This window comes from Pectinophora gossypiella, chromosome 11, assembly GCF_024362695.1.
Source record: "Pectinophora gossypiella chromosome 11, ilPecGoss1.1, whole genome shotgun sequence".
Taxonomy (NCBI): Eukaryota; Metazoa; Arthropoda; class Insecta; order Lepidoptera; family Gelechiidae; genus Pectinophora; species Pectinophora gossypiella.
The window spans coordinates 7,302,802-7,325,123 of NC_065414.1; the positions used below are offsets into that span (position 1 = coordinate 7,302,802).

At 37.2% G+C, this 22,322-nt stretch overlaps 1 protein-coding gene across 1 annotated transcript in view; it reads right to left on the reverse strand.

The window, feature by feature from the left end:
• LOC126370956 (RNA polymerase II elongation factor ELL) overlaps positions 1-22,322 on the reverse strand; it is a 56,217-nt gene continuing 33,895 nt past the window's right edge. Inside the window, exons 3-13 of the mRNA XM_050016107.1 lie at positions 21,500-21,598; positions 18,348-18,499; positions 17,067-17,447; positions 14,697-14,767; positions 14,466-14,622; positions 12,779-13,014; positions 11,025-11,141; positions 10,360-10,453; positions 8,628-8,799; positions 7,695-7,832; positions 1-5,980 (exon numbers count right to left, since the gene is read on the reverse strand). Coding sequence (XP_049872064.1) covers positions 5,927-5,980; positions 7,695-7,832; positions 8,628-8,799; positions 10,360-10,453; positions 11,025-11,141; positions 12,779-13,014; positions 14,466-14,622; positions 14,697-14,767; positions 17,067-17,447; positions 18,348-18,499; positions 21,500-21,598 — 1,671 coding nt within the window. The 3' untranslated portion in view covers positions 1-5,926. The remainder of the gene's footprint in view (positions 5,981-7,694; positions 7,833-8,627; positions 8,800-10,359; positions 10,454-11,024; positions 11,142-12,778; positions 13,015-14,465; positions 14,623-14,696; positions 14,768-17,066; positions 17,448-18,347; positions 18,500-21,499; positions 21,599-22,322) is intronic.

Consider the following 22,322-nt stretch of genomic DNA (forward strand, 5'->3'; position numbering starts at 1 on the left):
TTTCATTGCATATTATTCTTTTTATATTTTTTTCATCAGTTTAAATGGAAAATACAATTTCATTTATTTATAATGTTGTCATTTATTTATTGTAAACAAATATATTATAAAAGATTTACATATTACTATCAAAACAAAATAATATTCACAAAATGGCAGACTAACTAAACAATTACTTAGCTGTTTCATCAAGCATGCTAACAATTGCATCGTTTTGAGCTAAACAAGAAGGAGAAAGTTTGGCACTGATCCCATAATTCAAATTAAAATGAAGATGGCGTAAATGCACATTGCAGCAACACTATCTGTCCATTTTACAAGTTAGTCTGTTTATCCAGATTTTGAATAGGTACCTTTTATAACAATACTTCACAACCTCTCTTCAGCTCATGTTTATTGCATGATGTAATACTGACTACCGACGATCGGTGGCGACTCGCGCCTTCTAAACCAAGCTTCCATCACTAAAGGGCAACGCCAAAGAGAGCCTAACTCTGACTATTGTTTCTGTGGTAACTTGACAGTTAATTAACTAATCTGCTGCCTCAAACGTTAATCTTCGAAATTCAAATTGACTTAATTAAAAAAGAAAACAACAAACTCTGGCTCCTTTCATAACAATACAAACTCCATTGAATGGATAAAATCAACTCAATTTAAACATTCAAATAAATCGTCAATCGATTCAAAATTAAAAAGTACCTCTTCTCATTTCTGCATTACCCTGCCTTAACAAAATCATATTATACAATTAGACAGATGACAAAACAAAATTAAAACAATGGAAGAGAACATGAGCAAAAGAAATCACAAAATATATAGAAACATTCGACACTGTGCAAGGTTGCTTATAGTGCGCTGCGAGTCGCGCGCCACCGTCCGCGGCGGCGACTACTCGGTAGCAAAAGCTAGGTCCCTTCCACTGTTATATGAAATGCCGAAAAGAAAAGTATAATTCATAAATTGTACCTATACTTTGTTTATATTCTAATTTTTTTTACATTTTAATAATTTAAAAACAACCAGTACTTGGTCGAGAAATTTATATCCATTTTTTTTTGTGTATTTTATATTTTGATGAAATATTTAAAAGCTAATTAACGTGAGCCGATGTCAGGATTCATAGCTAGTCGTCGTTCGCTCGAACCGGCCGGCAAGCGTCCGCCGCGTCGCCTGACTCGAGCTTGTATAAACGCATCTATACACATTAACACTACAGCATCGTCTATACATCTTGACTCATATAATGCACTGATATTTCGAGGGGCACAAGGAATATCGCAGCATTGTTTCTCTGCCGCTGCCGCGCTCGGCTCGCTCCGACACTTCATTGTTTTTTATCTATTCACTTTACCGTCATATACATTTTATAGAAATTAGTAAAAAATAAAACACTACGATTACATCTCTTAACGTGTCTAAATGTCTAATTCGTACTCTATTTACATTGACATAATATATAATTCAACTTGTTCGGCGCATCGACAGTCTTGTCAGTCGGCGCGAGCATGCGCGGCGGCGGCCACCACTGATTACTGTACAGCAAATTTACAATAACATTTGATCAGAATACGCAAACTCAAACATCTACATCTAAATTAAAGTAAGGTAAGGATCATCTATGTAACGCCCGCCTTAAGCCGCTATAATATCAGCTATATTAAGTAATATAACATGTTAAGTTTGCACATGACAAAAATGCCACTTTATAAACAGTAAATATACATATTATAACGAATATTAATTAAAATAAAATAGGCCAAATTCATTGTTATGACTAAAATATGGGGTTAACACAACCTGACTGATATTTGTAATAGATTTCATTAAGCCGGCGAGTCGCGAAAGTAAACAGAGCACAACGTGGCGCGTTTGTCATGCCGCAAAAACCGATACATATTTGGGAATTAGTATTCCTAATTTATTACTAGCTAGGATTTAAGAAAAAAGATGACGTCACTAGATACTAAATATCGTCTACTCTGTACAATGGACTATGATATTTCATTGAGATATTTTCCTTGTATAAACATGACAAAATACAAATATTTCTGTCCAACTTCCTATAACTTAATCGGTAACAATCGAGCAACATTTGACATTTTATTACTCCCTTTGTGACAGTATTAGATATTTTGATATCGATATAATTACGTTATTAAGGGATATTTTAGTTAATTCAGAAATTGGTGTTTGAGTGGTCTTGTTCGTATCGATGCACTGTCGACCAGCGAGGCTGCTCCACAGTCCCGCCTGGGTCTATCCCACATGTTACAAGTTTGACTAACGCTCCCTACATAAGGATATTTGATATTATACAATGCCTGTAAAAATATAGTTTTATATTTATAACACTATCCACGTACTAAGTGCGTCAATGAACAGTGCTAAACCAACAGTTCTGGCAAATGGAATGCATCATTCACAATATCCACTTTAATCATTAACAACCTTCTTGAAAATATAACATAAGAAATTACATCCTCATGAAAAACAAATATTCAATCATTACATATAATAAAACAATCGATAGTGCTTAAACTAGTGGTAACAATAACATTTTAACGGTTTTTTTCTACAGAACAAATTTAGTTCGCGATTGTGAGACTACACTCAACACCGTGCAATTAGGGGCAAGATACTTGAAGAAAATAAAGCGTTATGACGAGAGAGACATGATGTTTTAATGCTAAGAAAAAAGTACGAATATATTAAGGGTGTGATTTAGAGCACTTTTAAGAAAAAAATAAATAAATAACGAAATAAATTATGACCCCATAGAAATTTACATAATTATGTAATCACATACCACCGTGACAATACATTGAGCATTTCAATGAGTAAAAAGCGATAAATACGTTACCAATGAGCAACAAAAGGACACTTATGCTTGAATTGACCAAATAACTTGACATGAAAATCTACTTGTAGATATACAAAAACAATTGACCATATTAATGAAAATTAAATAGCTTGACACGATAATTGACAAAAATCAACCGAAATAACAGGAGGCGTCAACAAGGTTTCGTAAACCTACGTAATAGTTTATTACACTATATATACGCATTTAATAAAAGGAAGCAAATATATACATTGGATGAAATGGCGATGGTATTAAATTTTAGGACGCTTACGTCGCATTGGTGCTTTGGAGAATTGGAAATATTGGACTTGCACGAAATGACTTTTTATAGATAAAAATCAGAATTACTTAACGCTAAATCATTTTCAAATATGGACGTTACTCTCAGGACAAATTATGCAAGACGGCTTTCCATACACTGGGTCCAGGGACGGGGCCTACCTTTGCAAGTGCCCATTGGTGTTTTGGTTTCCTTTAAAAAGTGTATCCATATCGTGTCTTCTGGCCCGAATGCAGACTAAAATAACTACAATTTATTGTGTTCTGGAGGGTTTTCCGAAGAGGACCAGAATTTCTTAATTCTAGTGGATGTTTAACACTGGCCGGTTGATGCTAATTTTCGAGACGTTTTATTGAATTTCAAATTGAACAAGTAATTTTGGGACAATGATCGCTTTGGCGACAACCGCCGTGTTGCTTCCGTATTTTTTTCTCTAATACTATACGTCAATATCTGTTGAAGAGTTTCCTTTGTGACATCGATGAGTTGTTTGTTTAAAGCCTTTGAATTATTGATAAGATCTGCGCGCGGTCGCAACACGACTGAGCCAAGCAACAGATTGAATATTGTTCTAAATGTAATTATAGTTAAATGAGGAAAAATATTTGAGAATATTTAAACTACTCATAACAAAATTTAACAAGAAATCGATAAATATTTATGTAAGTCGCTACTATATACAACATGCAAGCTGGGCAAGAGTGAAACAAATGTACGTCCGACATTATAAATATGGATGGATTGAAGCGAGAGGGACGATATTGATGACGTAGAAGGGCATTAAAATTACTTGTCAAGGCCAAATGACGTCAAATTGACTTTTAGAATTGTTGCAGTTTAGAATTGAAATGACTATCATAATGGCGTATTTCTTTTCTTCTATCCTAAATTCGTAACCTCAATGTAAGTAAAGGTGTTCGTTAACTGTGTTCTGGTCGCGATGTGGTAGAAAGAGCAATAGAATATGTTTTTGTTTAATAACAGCTCTACTATGAATAATCGGAACGAATTTTTGTGTAACAAGGATAAAAAATGGTGCGAAAAAGTTCCCTAACTTTTGTACATACATTTGAGGCACGTGAATTTATAAGTAGAATGAGATAGATAAAAAACAATTATTTTGCGTTACAAGCAAATTCATGGACAACAATAACGTTAGACGGCAATACTTTTCACATGGAATAAAATGTGGACGAACAAATACATATCTACTTTGGACTATTATAAAATTTAATATACATATTTATTTACAATATAAAATCAACCGGACTGTCGCCGACGCTCTATAGACATTGGTTTAAAGGCAGTAATCGTCGCATGCCGTTGTCACAAAACGTTTTTGTGAGTGCGGCATACAAGAGAATAATTAATAAGGGTGACCTTGCATGCTTCTTTCCACATCTTGGCATTTTATAAGACTTTCTTACCCCACCACGAGCGCCCGCTAGTTTCCTTTCTCTTGACAAGGCCGTCGCGACTACATCGATAAATAATTCATATTTAGATATCAGATCCAAAAGGTTGCGCGTAATGGTGTGATAAGTCCGCTTCAAACTAGTATCGATTATTAAAAACAATGTTCCCGTTTTCACCTTAACATTAAAATTAGAAAGAAACAAGCGTTGGTCGGAAGAAAGTTATAACACACGTCAAATACAGTCAACGTTGAAAAGTAATATGAAACTTTTTAGTTCAGTATGGGTCTCACATCCAGTTTTTGTAAAGAATCGTATTCTTTGTAATATTTATGCATGGATTAAGGTTGTCAGTCTATAAAATTAATGTACGGAAGAACGCAACTTAGACATTGAATATCGACTTGGGACCAAGTATCTGACTGATAAAAGAAGACTTTAATCTTGTCGCATCAGTCCGAAAGTTGGCGCTTTTGTTCAATATTCAAGTTAAAATAAATTTGTAAATATCTTTTAAGCTTCATTTCATAGCCAAAGGACTGATTATACCTTAATCATGCCATGAAGTAGTTATCATTGCACTATATATGCCAAATTGGCAGAATGCCTCGTGATACAGTGATCCCAGTTCCTTACTGTGTAACAATAACTCAAGTTCATTGACAAGGTGATATATATTTAAAGCCATTATTTAAAACCGACATTGATGTTATTAACTTTCACTCGAGTTGAAGGTAAAGGTAACCTATAAATCTCTTACGCGGCGCGAGGTGAAACATAACGTGATAATCAGCCAATGAGAGCGCGCGATTATTAAAAGCGCCTCACTTGTTGGCTGTTTATAGTGTTATTTTTCACGCTTATTGGCTACAATGACTGTTCACACAGGCGATTCTGCACAATGGCTTACAATGAAAAAAGGCTAGAGAACAAGCGGTTATAACAATGTATATAAATTGTACAGTCCGTTAATTTGTTATGTGCGTTGAAAATTTGACTTGAGAACCGCTGAACAAATCTCGCTCCAAACCTACATATATCAGTTTTTCAGGTAAAAATCTACACGACTTTGAAACCTAGTTCTCAGTCAGGAAGGAAGTCTTATAAAAATATGTCTATATGAAAACTGTATATGTGTTTGTGGAGATTTTGTCCAGAGTGTCGTGTCACAACGCGTTACACTCGAATCCTTAACACAGCCAGCGCGGCATTGCAAGACTGTCCTTTCAAGGCCGTAGTCCTGTCACTGTTAGGGAGACACTACCACTTACTACGTATACAAAATGTCCGGTGTTTCGTTGCGATGCAAGTCGGAGGCGTTAGTGAATGCTAGAGGCATCGGGCGGGCGGCGAATATCTTGAGTGTCAGTACGCTTGGGTGGTGCTTGCGGCTGGAACGCGTTCCGGTTTAAGATTGCGCTGTAAAAACAAAATTATTGCCTTAGTACACAATATGAAGCTATATTTTGCATGCATTCGGAACGGTTGCTGGCGTGAAACTTACTGGCAGGTCCCCATAGTCCTTTAAATGTGTTACAGACTTGAAAAAATAAGGAAAACAGTTAGGCATTCGTATAATTATGAAATAACCAATTTCTACGAATTCAACATTACGTCAATGGCTCGATGGCAATGACAAATTACTGTCTACTTGTTGAAAACATGTGCCAATGTTAACCACTCGCATTTTATTTGTAAAAAAGTTTGGCACTGACTCTAATCTTTCCTCTACTACAGTTTGTGAGTTTACAAATAGTGCGTTACGTGAATAATAAATGGATTTGCCGTATCTTGTACATACTGATAAGACTATCAATAATAAACTAAGCTAGTACGAACACGTTTAATCTCTTCATGCGTTTATAATCTATATAATAGTGACCAGTTACTGCTATTGCCACTATTCGGTAAAAACACAAGCAGTAAATATTGATGTTTTTGTAAGTTATATTTCATTCAATGTATAACCGATAGATACGGTATATCGAACTCGATATTCTTCTGTCTCTATAGAGACAAATTCCTTTCCATAGACAAAATAAAGCAGCTGTTTTCTGACTATTCACTAAATACTTTAACCGTTTCTACCTCTGGACTTTTAACCAGCTTTGGAGTTGGTTTGGATAATCTACTTAGAGAAACGCAGATCATAATAGTAAAAACCAGTCCGAGGATAGGACGGACTTCCCCCTATTCGATGTCGCCGACATAGGTACGTATCAATAATGATTTGTAAAGGTATCGACCGTTACAAATGGTGATACGTTTCAGCACCTATCACATAAGTCTAATAAAGTTCGGTAAAATGGGTACTTAGTTCATCATGTGAGGGTATAATGATCTATATATACAGGGTGTTAGTGACATCGTAACGAATACTGAGGGGGATGATTCAGACCATGATTGTGAGTTCATATCAAGTGGAATTTTCCGTCGCAAAATTCATGATTTTTTTTTAATTTTTTTAAATTATTTACAATTCTATACTTTTGCGATGAAAAATTCCACTTGATATTAACTCAGAATAATCAGCTGAATCATCCCCCTCAGTATTCGTTACGATGTCACTTACACCCCGCGCAAGTACATACTGTAGCCATACAAGTAGGTATGGGTGTTAGTGACACCGTAACCAATACTGAGGGGGATGATTCAGACCATGATTCTGAGTTGAAATCAAGTCGAATTTTCAGTCGGAAAATTCATGAAAATTTTCGTTTTTTTTTTTTAAGTTATTTTCTGTTCCATACTTTTGCGACGGAAAATTCCACTTGATATCATCTCAGAATCATGGTCCCAATCATCCCTCAAAGTTTTCGTTACGATGTTACTAACACCCTGTATATACAAGCGAAAGGTCACTCACACACCAACTGACTCACTCATAATGAAATCTCAGAAACTACATATGGTAGGAGTTACAAATTTTGCATGGGGGTTCCTTTTAGGACGTAGGTGCTTACTAAGACGGCATTTTGCAGAATCGGGATGAATATTGCAAAATGTCTAGAGAACTAAAATGGGGTTGGCAAAGTTTGTATGAAACTTTTATCACTTTAATAGTAGGGTTTCACCCCGAACTCGCGGGTAACAGCTAGTGAACTTATAGTTTATTAAAAAGGTCAGTACATACCAGCTGATCGTACTGATGCACCATCCGCTTGATGTGCGTGAGTTTGCGGTGCAGGTAGTTGACGCGCCGCCTCTCGTTTTGGTACTTGGCGTCGTTGCGCACGCGCCTGTATTCTTCAACGATGCGTTGCTCTATGGACTGGAAAGAGGTTTTCTATTGTTAGAGTTTGGTAATAATGCTTTAAGCAGGCCTTTTTGTAAGTCATCGAATTAAGACAATTCAGAACATATATATGTATGTCCTAAGTGTCTTAAAAGTACCTGAAAATTGTGCAGTAATACCGCGAGTTAGAACCAATAAACTGCTATCTATGTAGATAAATATCGTACGGCTCTTTGTCAAAGCCCGCGATAGCCGTCGTTCTGCACGTGATAGCGTAACCGCGTAGACCCCGCAGCTTGGTGCCTTACTACAATACTGTTTTTTTTTTTCATTTTTGTACCGAAACATGCGATAGGTCGACTTCTGACCATATGCAGTTATCATTATTGGTTTTTAGTGGCATGTAGGATAGGCCCTCTCATTAGTGGGTTACCTTCATTAAGGCGTTACTATTTTTTTAGATATTATCCTATGTGTATGTCAGTTTGAGGCGTCTCATGTAAGGATCTGGTTTCAGGAATTTCATTTGTGTACACACCACGGACACTTCATACAAACAATTCGTGTTACACAGACACCACACATTGACGTTATCGTACACGCGCATCTGTTTGTGTGACGTCAGACGCCATACGATTCAAGTCTAAACTATGTCCGATGGGGGTTGAAGTAAACCTAGCCCAGACGCTGGTGGGGAGCCGAGACTTGCCGTTCTATACGTAGTATTATTCTATAGTCTTATGGTGGTGGCAATTTCTTATTTAATTGTCCGCATCCCGAGGTACAGATGAAGTTCATGAGTGTATGAGGTACCAGGGCAGCATAAGTTACCTGGTGGTGCGGCGAGTGCGGCTGCGCGCGCTTGAGCTGCGCCTCGAGCTGCGTGAACACCGCCGCCACCTGCGCCACGCGCGCGTACAGCGTCCGGTACTCCTGGTACAACTCCGCGAATTCATTCTTATAGGCCCGCCGCGTACTCGAACTCGTAATCGGCGGGTATTGCCTGAAATTAATAAATAGTAAGTAAATAAACTATCGGATTCGACTCCCGATATTTTACAAACGTCAAAAAATCGACCACTCTCTACTAAACTCTACCTGTCAAATCTCGCTTCAAGATAGAAAAGTTTCCAACTAGTCAAATCAGTTACTTTTTACTAAACGTAAAACATGCAATTACTATGGAATTTGTATAAAAAAGCAAACCCCTTTTGTGAAACTGTCCTACTGCAGGCGGAAACACCTGATTGTTCGAAAAAGTCAGTTCCGTGCTTCGGATGGCACGTGAAGTCGTTGGTCCCGGGGTACTAGCCCAAAAACCTCCACTATCCCGCCCCGGAACACTGTGGTACAATATGCTCCATACTCCCTCTGGTTTATTGAGGGAAGGCCTGGGATGTATATAGGCTATTTATGTTATGTAAATAAAATTTATATGAATAAAAATTAGAAAAAAAGGTCTTAACTTTGTAAAATTTCTTAATGACATTATTTAAAGAAAGTTGCCCGAAAAAATGAAAAATTCTCGAGAAATTAAGTGCTGTTTTCCCCTTTTACTGAACTTGAAATTTCGACAGGTCAACATCTGTCTAGTCAGAATAATAACAATATAGAAATGATGCGTTAATATAAGGATAATATAATAATAAGGTTAATATAGGATATTGAAAACGTATTGATAATACGCGGAAACTAATGAATTGTAGTGCAGACTAAGTAAAACACTGGCTTGTAAAATGTAAATCGCTTGTAGTATAAGCTCAACGATCTATTACAAGTATGTCCTAGTTTTAATGTCATATTTGCTTAGTTATAAACGGAAGTAAAATATAGGGTCAGTTGATTTATCAATACAGAAACAAGCAGTTTCAAATATGTTTCGAGACTATGAGTTTTCTAGAAAGTTCTGCACCATTGTGTTATGTGTTCTAGAAATATCTATGCCTAATCTAATTTGTTACAACAGCCGGATTGTATATTGATAGTTTATCGTGTAAAATTTACCGTCTGGTGTTATTTCCAGCTCGTAAACAACTTTTTCTATGAATTCTATCTTAGATCAAGTTTGACCGTCATCTCACATAATTCGATAGAACAATCTTTGTTTACATTACACTTCTCCTTCACTTATGATTCTCACAGATTCCGTGGTATAAATCATAACATCACACCTGTATCCTTAAAGGGGTAGGCAGAGTTGAATAATATATATATAGCAGAGTAGTAATATTGTATACACCCAATTCTCGCCAGTTATGTTTGAGTTTCATGTAATAGGGGGCTAGCCTATTGGTATTAACCGGCCACAAATCCTGGAAACTTGATATCAATTATTTATGATTCAAACATAAATTTAAACTCACAAAATCAAATTCAGTAGAGCTCGAGCCGAAATTGGAACCTGTGACACTACAATTTAAGCCTCTTGTTCTTCGAACTGGGCTATCACGCTAAAGTATTTCAAAACCGTTGAATTTTAGGATAGTGGTTGCCAAGTTGTCCACTGGTTTACTTGTGACAACTCTGTGGATTTATATTCTATATGTATGTATGCACTTCTTACCTTTCAATCTCTTCCAAATCAGTCATGTTCTCATCGGGCACAGACGTTAATTCTGTATTTTCTACTAAGGGTTCAGTATTTGTGATGTCTTTTACTGTAAACAGAAAACGCAGTATTATTAAATGCTATTCGTTGATTATGAATGTCATATTGTTGCGAGGCCAAGTACGTCGATACGACGACCTTTACTTCGCCTCTGTAGATAAGAAATAGCGAGCGAAAAAAACATAAGAAATCGTACTAAAACGTCTTTAGTGAAACTACCCCGTGGAGTCACCCCATAATCAGGCAAACGTCAAGGTTGATTCAGCATAACGGCGCCTTATAGCGAAAACTAAGCAAGTGCTTTTTTGAAAAATAATATCGTGATGTAATTTCTTTAACAAAACCTCCATTTCAATTAATTTCATCTTGGGTTAAAACAAACTTGCGAGGTTTTGTTAACAAAAAAAAACATTCGAAAGCGATTTTTCAAAAAGGCACTTACGTGGTTTTTACTACAAAGCAATATAAACTTATCGTAAATATATAATCATGTTGCTAAAGGTATAATTACGTAGCTGTCTAGATATGTTGTATTTCCGTGGGCAGAAATCGCGATAAATTTTGAACTATGCTACATCTTTGTTGTTTTTGCTCGCTGATATGAAAGTGTTGTATAATACCTGTGATACTAGTTTGCTCTACTGGAGGACTATTTCTAAAACCGTTCGCTTTCACAGGACTGGGGCAGAGATCCTTGACAGTCGTGAAATTGAGTGTGTAGCCGTTGTCCTTTTTCACTGCAATAATAAATAAAAAAAACCTATGAAGACGTTTGATTTTTATCAAGATGTTTCGCTTGAAAATTAAAATATATGAAAATAAAATAACGAATCGAGAATGAGACTTTGCTCAGCAGTAGGACACCATAGGCTTGAGTAAAAATAAATAAAATAATATTGAGTTCATATTAAATATATGACGGATATGAATTCGTTTATACTACCCATGCATTTTGAGAGTTGTTTGACTGTTTGTGCAAAGAATCAAAACCATTTTGTAACAAAAACGCTCAGAAATTCTTTTGTTATGGCTTTAAAAATTCACAAGAACATAAATATCTCCGGCAAAACCCATTTCCAGAAGTAATGTTAATTATTCATTATACACAAGTCTTGTGTTTCATTTACGTTAATCGATTTTTAACGACTTGAAAACTAATTTAGTGGCCTATAAAATCGGAATACGAGGCACAATAGTCAAGTGTAAATATGGCGACAGAAGTGGAACGCATTATGGTAGGTAAGTTCTCTAAGTATAATATTATTTTCGACCTCATTTCTTGCATTTGTATATACAGTACAGTATTACTCTGTCCGGCTTGCTTCTCAAACAGGGAGCGCCGGGTTCCATCCGCGATAAGCGATTTCCAATGGGTTATTAATTAATTTTACATTCAATTTTTACTAACACAGTTGGCTTGATTATTAGACGGCGGTTCGGTTCACAATCTATCATTTTGGTCTAACAGAATGCTCGGTGAGGCGTCGGTACTTAGTCATCATGCGATGGATGTACCTTTGACTACCTCGTGAGCTTATGTTATGTGTTATTGGTGATAAAATAAAGTTTATTCGTACTTTTATGCTGGGTTGGGAGCGAATAAAAAACAGAACGCGTATAGCTGCTTCAGTATAAAAAACCAATAGATAGATTGCGACCTTTTTAACATGATAGACCATTGTAATGGGCTGATCACCTATCACCATTGTTTATCATATCCATCTTAGAACTTCGTATCAAAAGTAACTGATATATGTACGAATGTATGTAAAATAACATTTAAAATGTATTTTTACATTTGGCCGTAATAATTTGCAGGACGGAACCGCTTGAAAGCAGGGACATTTGGCTCGATGTCAACGATTGTATGGGTGTTCGAGGAAACGTCGAGTGGAAAGATTAACGGAAACCAATTGAAAACGTACGGTTTCCGTCATCCGTGTAATTTCCCTAAATATTTTCAATGGGCGATCCAGTTTTTGGACGCGTATCGCTTTGTTACTTGATTTTTGACGACGTTTAGTGGAATGGAATTCCACTTGTTGGTAGTAAGAACTGAGTATATGTGAACTGCTGATTTAGGGTTACTTAATTGTTAGTTGATATCGTTTATCAGGAGCTACATCCTGAATATTACTGCCATATTATTCTTTTACGTCCAGTACATCTTGGGCAACCTAATATTGGAGCAGCGTGGTGCTCCACGCCCAAGCAGACGCATGTATGTAGATGGGCTGTTTATGTTATGTTTCCGACCCGAGCCATACATAAGTCCAGATTACACGAGCGCGTGTGAAGATTACGTTGAGAGTGTAAGCGAAAGATCCGTAGTAAGTGGAATTCCGTGGTGGCCTATAGTATGTATAAAACTCACCGGTTGTCCGTTCATCCTCATTGTCAGACGCATGCCGTTCGCCGGAGGAGGTAGTCGCGTAGCCCGAGGAGGGTGGCGAGGGCCGCCTGTAGTGCGAGATGCGCTGCTTCTTAGCCGGCAGTTCATCCGCACTAACATTAGCACTAGGCCGCTTGTTCGCACTCGGGGAAGCGCGCGGCGATAGAGAGTTCGCCGAGTCGCTGCTCAGCGGTGGCGTTAGATTTTGAGGTTTCCGCCTGTGTTTTTAAATTATAATTTTGATTATTTTAAGAGTACTTACAGTGTTTTAGATATAATGCTTCTGGCTAAGTCCACTTATGCAGAATCGGAACGGATAGAGCGTCGTTGCCAGTTGCTATGAGTCGTTATCGCTTTATCCCGGGCATAATGATTTCACTTCTATAGGAATCAATACAGAGCAAGAAATCCTGGCACTCCGTCTGCTCCGATTACGTTCAAAAGGATGCGGCATATTCATTGTGCTGTTATTTAATGCGGCATTTAGTAAGGGATACTAAGGCTGCTTATCCACCAAAGATGTGCGAATATGCGTGTATGCGTAACAAGGGTCGTGCTTCTAAAAACCAGTAGAATCGCTTCCTTATCCTAAGCTCCCTCAGCGCAGCTCCTATAATTCGATTCTTGGTTCTTAACAAGCAGATCCCTCGCTATGCGTCCTCGCTCATCTTTGGTGGAAACGCAGCCTGAAACTACTGTACAAATAGGTACATAATGGTTAATTCTACATGAAAAGGGTCCGCTTTGGCGTTAAAGTTTAGGTACATACCATCATATCAGTAATTGGGTAGTTTCCTAGGTCTATTCTGATTACTAAATTAAGACGGATCTAAAGGTGACAAAAACAATTCCTTATTTAACTTATTTATGAATTTTGATACATAAAAATAAGTGCGACATTTTGTCACTTTTCTATGACGTCATAGGTTGCTTTTCATACAAATTCCATAGCAATTTCGTGTTTTGACGTTTAGTAAAAAATAACTGATTTGACTAGTTGGAAACTACCCTATTCTTGAGGCTATATTTGGTCTTCGAAGCGTAAAAAGATCGCACAAAAACTTTTACGACAAACGGAGCTTGGGCATATTAAAATATAACTACTAAGCAGTTTACTTTGTACAGTGTAATAATAATTTATGATCGCTTAAAACTACTACAGGAATGTAAGGGTTGTGATAGTGATAAGTTTCCTAGTTAATTATCTCGTATAAAAGAATAATTTCCGGAATATTACATTGCATAAACCTGTCTATTACTCGAGTTATACCCGCTCGTTATAAAAGGCACTGAGCGTTAATCATTTTTCCAGAACATTCTAATCTCTTAATCCATTTTGTCTCAAATTACATTTGCATCGAACTGGTGACATGTCGGAAATTCACGTGCGAATATAATAGTCAAGTTACTTAACAAGTGGGGGGCGAGATTAATAAACAAGTAATTATCCAATTGTACGTTTTCAGCTTGCGACGTCAGTGTTCTATAATAGCTGGTGTGATTTTATTGTGCTACTTCTAGGAATAAATGATGGAACAGTACGCGAACGGTAGTTCAAGAAATCTGAATAACTCAAACGGTTGGAAGCATCTAGCGCGGTTTGTAAGTCAACTGATTAAAGTGAACGACCAAAGTTTGAGGTTGCATGCATGATTAAAGTATAACAGACCTCTTGAGCATACGTTTCTCCTCCTCAGTATAGAACGGCCAATCTTCGTTGACGTCATTCCATATGTGCCTACGTAAATGATAACAGTTGTCCTTGAGCGTTCCTATTTGTGGGAGTATCTTGTTCACCACCCCGCGTTCCTTCTCCTTGATGCCCTCTGTAAGTTGTCCGAGTGTTAATCAAGTTGGGTTTCGAACGAAACGAAACGTCAAATATCGAATGTCAACTCACCACTATTTAGCCTCGCGTACAATTCGGGCTTCTTGAAAGGCTTCAATGCTAATAACTGTATAAGTCTTTCTCTGAAATAGTAAGAAAAATATGCGTATTAATGACTTGTGAACGACAGAAAAGTTACACTTAAACGCGGAATATTATTGTCAATGTTCATCATCCCCCAGTCCAAAGAAGGGTCTATACACAACATGTATTCCTTTTCCATTCATCTCTGTCAGTCGTAATTTCAGTACTCACACTATTCACCAACATATCCTTCTTCACACAATCCATTACTCTTTACACATTAATATCAACAGTAAATTATCCTGTTGTTTGCAAAACAATAAATCAACAGGTAATAAATAGTAAGTAATAAAAATTAATGTCTATTCTAGGAATTATCTGCTTGCGTAAATTCGCACCAATCGAATATTAAAAAGAGGAAAAAAATGGTTGCAATTATTTTTTGTTGATTGCAATCACGGTCACATCACGACCCGCCGTCCACCTTGAGGTTTCTTTGTGCGCAGGCGCAATTTACCAGCCTTGGTTCTAACTGGGTATGGCAATCATCATTCTGCTGATTTTACGCTTATATTTCATTAATACCTATCTTTTATTTTCCGTTCCATTTGCAAGGGCAAAAGACAGACTTACATGCTTACAATACGGAGACATGTTAAAAAGCAAGATTTCAATAAGCTTTTTTTAAATACTTTTATTCCAAAAATATTCGTAGTGTGTTGTAGCATTCGCACCAGAGTAGGTTTGTGTCGATGCTACGGATCTTCTCATGATACAGAGATTATAAATTGTAATTTTACAGTTAATGGCCCTATCTAGATAGGGCGTGGTTAACATAATAGGTGTTAATTATTTTCATTAATTATTAAACCAAAGTAACAACATTTCAAACGTAAATTTCCATAAAATCGAACGAATCGTCTTTTGACTCGTAATATAAACACGCCGATTATTTACTTTGGGTTCTTGGCGAACTTTATGTAACGCTTCTGAACGATGAAAACAACCTTTATTGCTATCAAGTATCATATTAAATTACAACTTATTGAGAAACCTATATCTGTCTCGCTTGCTCTTGCCTTGTTACTAATTGGAGTAAAGAGACGATTATGTTTTTGCTAATTCGTCTTGTTTAATAATTTTCAATACGTGAATGAGGAAAACGAATATGGTCCTTAGTACATATTCAAACAGAGCAAAAAATGTAAACGATTCGTATTCTGTTTACATGTAGGTAATGTTTATCTATTCAGTTGCTAAATGATTTGCTTATGTGGTAATTTTGTGTGAATTTCCCAAACCACACTTCCTGTGTCCAGGCTTATATCTATATACATTTATCTGTCGTGATAGCGATAGAATCACTTTATCGCGGTACTTCACAACTGAACGCGATAAGAAATTTGTGAATATCCAAGATAAGTAAATAAGTTTGAATGCATTAATTTCAATAATGAAATGATAATGCAATATAATTCCAAGTAAAATCGACTATTATCGACTACAGTTTAATGATTTTCGTTACATAAAAAGTAATCGATATTTTCGTCATCAATAACCGGGTGTAGTGTAATAATAATCGTACTACACCTATGTTTAGTATACCCGGTTGTGGTCGATATGTCGATATGTTTTGTCTCTCCTTCTGCGTCAAATAACGAATTGTGTATTTGATTGGGTCAAAGATAAATTATAAAATGCTTATCTAGAAACAGAAGCTACTCTGTGACGATCAAAAACAATCCAATTTTTCCTTTTGATATATTATCTAATTTTAATTATGAAGTAACTAATTGTGTACGACGTTTGGCCGCTTTTATTGATGACGTCAAACGACAATAGGTCTACACAAATTCTAGAGAAAATTTTCATTTTGAGGTTTCGTAAAAAGTATCTCATTTGACTAAGTTCTATTTGTAAGTTGTCAAGTAGCCTATTAATAGCTTTTGGCGATAAGCTGATAACCTGTCACCGAATGGTTCAACATATCCATCTTCGGACGAGTATCCAGAATGGTTGTGGTTTGTCTTATTAACGAATTGTGGGTATCTGTTATTCATACTGTTTTTTTCGTGATTTATGTAGATTTATATCTGAGAGATGAGAACGTGAGGGCTCTCACTTGCGATAGGGATACTGGAGTGACTCTATGTATGTAGATATATGTCTAAATAAGTAGTTTATAGGCTAGTATATACTGCAATACCACACACCGGAGTTTCCATACAAAAACTCATTTTACACAGACACTACACAGATTCAGTGTGTACCGCCTTACCACAAGAAGAGAGACATCCAGTCGTTCTTTACTCCTTACGTTATAAATAGTGTAATACTTTATTCTATGGCTATACTAACTTTATGGACCGCCTAGTGAGGTCCGGGTTAGGGGGCGGCCGCTGCGGTTGGTGCGCCTGATGTGGTTGCGGCTGCTGTTGGGGATGTTGGTTCGCTGGCTGCGGCGGCTGCGGGCGCGGAACCGGTGGAGCGACAGGCCTTTCAACGCGCTCGCTCCGTTCCCGCTCAGGCCGCTCCGGGCGCTCTTGCCGCTCGGGGCGTTCTTGCCGCTCTGGGCGTTCTTGCCGCTCAGGGCGTTCTTGCCGCTCGGGGCGTTCTTGCCGCTCAGGGCGCTCTAGCCGCTCCGGCACCGAAGTGGGCCCCGAAGAGAAGAGGGGATGCGACGAGCGCACCTTCACGCGACGACCGATGTCCGTCTGGTTCGGTTTTATCACGCGGGTGCTGGAATAATGCAGACGCCATGTTAGTTTTGTGTGGTTAGTTAGAAGCCATATTGTTGCATGCATAGAAATTAAAATATATAACCAGAACTAAAAGAAACAAATGAATTATGGTATGGTACCCTTTGTACGTCTTTTTAGTTAAGTGTAAAGATTTTATTTTCTGTACGAATGATGATGATGATATTAGATTAATGACTGATAAATAAAGCAACCATATGAAGTAAACGGGACCAATGTTGTGTAAATTTATGAAATGTTATGTAAAAGAATGATGAAACCACTGATGAAATATAGTCATGATTCATACATTTTCCTGATATCTAACATTATCGATTTGCATTAAAACAAACAGTCAGACGGAGCCAGATAAAAACAATGTTTTTGAGTAAGACAACAATTCAAAACTATTTATTTGTATAGGGTGTTCCCCTTGTTTGGCAGGTCATACAACTTAACAGGTTAATATGCGAACGTGCGAAAATCTCAGAAGACCTCTGAACTTCGAAGGAGTTAGCATGCATAATAAAACTGAATGTGGAAAATATGAATAAAGCCGCTAACTAGGAGGACGGAATAATATATACGTTGGACAGTAATGATCACTAATCAAGAAATGTTACAAAGGTAGGAGAAATCCAACAATTATTGATTTTCTTGAGGACAGAAGAGGCAAGATGCTTAGTTAAATAAGACACGACGTGTTACGTCACACAGGGGAAGTACTAGTAGAAGCGAGGAGAGCATGGAAAGACCAAAAAGAGTTTACATGAAATAAATTAAAAAGAGGCCGAACGTCGTTATAGAGGTCAAAGAGTTGGCTTTGGATAGATAAAGGAGAGTGCTACACCGACACGAGCGTCGCTCTTAAATTAAAAAAAGCAGAATTAGGTGATCATACCATTTGCTCTGCTCCGCGGCGACAGTTCTCGCCATGCGGTCTTTAGTCGCCTCGTACGAGTCGTCGTTGGCTTGGACGCGCATCCTTCGCGGCAGTGGCCCGCACGACTCCAACCGCCGCGCGCCACCACTCCTGACGCACTCGAACGAACCCTGGAACATCAATAACTACGTCAATATACCTCAGAAAGGAAAATTCAACCCTCATTTTGAATATGGATCTTCCCTCTCCTTTATTTATCTACCTACATAATTATTAGAGTGAGGCTATCTAATTACAACCAAAATATACAATAAAAATATACGACGTAAATACTTTATTATAATAATGTATTCATCTAAGGATTTTAAGCTCGCTAAATGAGTTTGCATACTTTAAGGCAAGTAAATTATGCACGGTCTACAAAACCGACTTGGTCAGCCTAGGGCCACCAAATACCGTCTTTTTCATCAAGCTATATTTAATGTATGCAAGGTGTCATTACAGAGAATATTTTTCGTAAACAAATAAAATATTGAAGCATTACACGGTCTTCATGGGATCGTATATATTCAACATGGTCTAGTAAATAGCCGAACCTTTCGCGGTGAATCGATTCAGCTACAAAATAATCACGGATAAAGGGCGTCAACATAATTCGAATGTAATTTATTCGCTTTTGTTTCACGTTAGCAACGAACGTTACTGTTTTATCGAGATAATATTCTCGTAATAAATATAAAGCCTTATCGGCGCTCAATGGAAAATAACTTCTTCAAGTCAAGAAACGTAACATAAATGGTTAAACTGTTGAATAATATTGATCGTTTTAAAAGTTACGTACGGGACTGCTCTTTTACGACGCGTCAAACTTTTAAATGACAGAGCTTGTTCCTCATGTAGGAGGGTCGTCGATTAGAGCGAAATGACCCAAGAGGGAATTGGCGCGTAATTCACAACAGCCCTTGAGAACCTTTATTGAACGAGAAGGTGGAAAACCACACCTACGCATTGTCATTTATGAAACTGAATCTAGCCACTAGATGAATCGGTAGCGCCGTTCAGTATCTCACGATACAAACGTTTTTTAGACTACCTACTCTTTGAAATGCAACACGAACACTTTGTGCCTGAAATCGCACTTTCTAACGGCTTGTTGAGTAACGTTCGCAGTACGCGCGCCGCCTCGCCGCATTCCGAATCTAAATTATTTGCATTTTTGCTATAACGTCTAGTATAATGCAAGAAAAATGTAACAAGTTTCCCGAAAAGGTCACTGCGGAAGTTACCAGTTTACAACTTTAAATGTCAGGACAGAAAAAACTGGACGATGAATGTCATTGTAGACGTCAAGCAAAAAATCTTAATATAGAGTAATACATCTGTTTTATTTTTACAGATTCTTGCAGATTTTGGTGTCAAGACAACATCTTTAAGTTACGCATAGGTATTTCTTTTGAAGAAGGTAGCGTGATTCATACAAGGACTCCTCAAATATTTAGGCTCGTACTCGAGCCATTTACAGATGTAAATATTCAGGCCATGGTCCAAGGTATCCATACATAAGCTACTCTGACGAATTTGTGGGCCAGCACAACTTATTATCGGCTGCAACCGTTCCTCGACCCACAAACCCATCGAGCGCGTATTACAAGGGGGAGCCATAGAGAATATTAATCTGCGGTGTTTATCGCCCGCCATCTTACCGGATCAGCTGAGTGGCCGACTCGAAGTCATTACTATACATATTCAAGTGACTCTTCTTGAATATTCTTTTCTAACCAAGCGGACGGTTACGTAACCTTAAGCGATATTTTTTAGACAGCTTGCATTTGAAGTTTCTATGGAAACTGTCACGGTAGCAAAATTTATTGCCTACAGGCATGACCGATGTGTAAACATTATACCTAGAAGAAATTCCGCCGAAGCGATAATAGTTGCTTTGGTAAAATTCTGATAATTCAACGGTTCAACAATTCACTTAACATCGACTTGAAAACATAGTGATACTAATAACGTAATATTCTGTTTAAATTATTGATTACATATGTATTTATCAAATAATGACGCCAAGTTATGTAAATACAACATTTCACTGATGGTATCCATCGCACGGCACACCTGTCTACATATTGGCTTGTTAACGCGACGAGCTCAATTTAATGATATTACACCAACGTATACTTCAGACATCTCTGTAAAGATCATGCACTTTTGAATTTTTGATATTAAATGTGACCGAAGAGAATAATGAGGTGTAATTGCATCTTTCAATAAGGTCAAAGTTTCATTGGAGTACATAAATTCTTATCTGTCATTTATATTTTATCGCAGCAAAACCTTGAGACTTTTATGTCAATATTTACTTTTTTCTTCTAATGAATTAATCTACGGTGGAACATTAGGATATCGTGATTGTGGAGACAGATTTTGTTCATAACTTTGAATACCCAGTAATCCAGAATGTGTAAATGATTCATGCCTTAAAATAGATATTATCCATTCAATGATAACAAATCACAATAATGATGGATTATTGCGAAACTTCAAATATTAATTGATATATAAATAATATCGATCTATTGTAACTTAGCTATTTAATTGCTGGTAGAAAAGTCTCGAATAACATAAGGAGTTGATAAGAATAAACATATTGGCATTGTTTGCGTTCTTAACAAAACCATTAATTGTCTGCATACGTATATTTCAATTATTACCGTTTTCTTGAAAACAACGAAGGTGGCAATAAAATTAAAACTAAAGTTACCATATATGGTAATAATAAGCGTTTTACCCGAGGCAAGTGTCAGCAATTTGATAACACCCGCATGACGCAAAACTTCAATTTTAATCAAGGTAACTACTTTGTTTGCTCTATTAAGGAATTGTACATAAGTGCACGCCTGATCGACAAATATATTTCATATAGAAAGTACCCATCGAGCCGCACATTAAAAACGAAAGTTTGTGATCTGTGCTGCATTTAAGACGAAGAGAAAACCTGCATAGATGCGCTATCTGATTTCCTTTTCCCTATCAAATCAAATTTCCAACGGGCGAATCGCTTCTTAGAATGTACAGTAATTTTCCTTGGAAGCAATTTACTAGTACTAGTACTTTAGTGATGTAATCTTACGATTACCCTAGTATAGTGAGTACTAATATGTCGTTACCTGTGGACCCTCCATTTCTGCATTGCTATTGATGCTGAAGTGAAACGTTGCCTCACCCGCAGCGCCATTGCTACTGGCTGGAGCCGGAATGGAGATTTTCTGAAAATAGAAAGAAAAATATATTACTATAGTCAATGTGGTCCTGTGGTCTTGTTGCTTCACAAACGGAGAGCGCTGGATCGAATCCCGGTACAGGACTTCCATCAATCCGAGTTAATAATTAATCCTAAGTGCAATTTTCATTAACACAGTTGATTCGACCATTATAGACGGCGATACGGCTCACCATCTATCATGTTGGTCTAACAGAAAGCTCGGTGAGGTGTGGGTACTTAGTTCTTCTTGCGATGAATGTACATCTGGCTACCCCGATTGAGATATAGTCGTGAGCTTCTAATATGTTATATATTACTAAACCGAAACAGTAATCTAAAATCTGTTTGTTAAAATGTAAAAGATTAAGTAGGCAACAGAAGGTATCCACGAGCCAACAGTCTGTACTTATCAACAGCACAAATATAAACTCTATCACAAGTTACTTTATCTGCGTGACGACTTTACGACGGCAATAAACACTTGCGAGATATAATTACAGAAAATAACATGATAGAAATTCCATTATAGGCGCTCTTGATTTTTCAAGTAAACATCTAAAATAAGCTATTACTGTATAACGTCTCAAAGATGGATGTTTCAACAGCTCTATTGCAAGTGTTAATCTAAACCTCATGAATTATAGTGGAACACAGGTTTTTTCTGGACTAAAATAGATCATGCACGTTTCACGTGATCATTCGAGTATGTAAAGTAAGGCACTATGAGC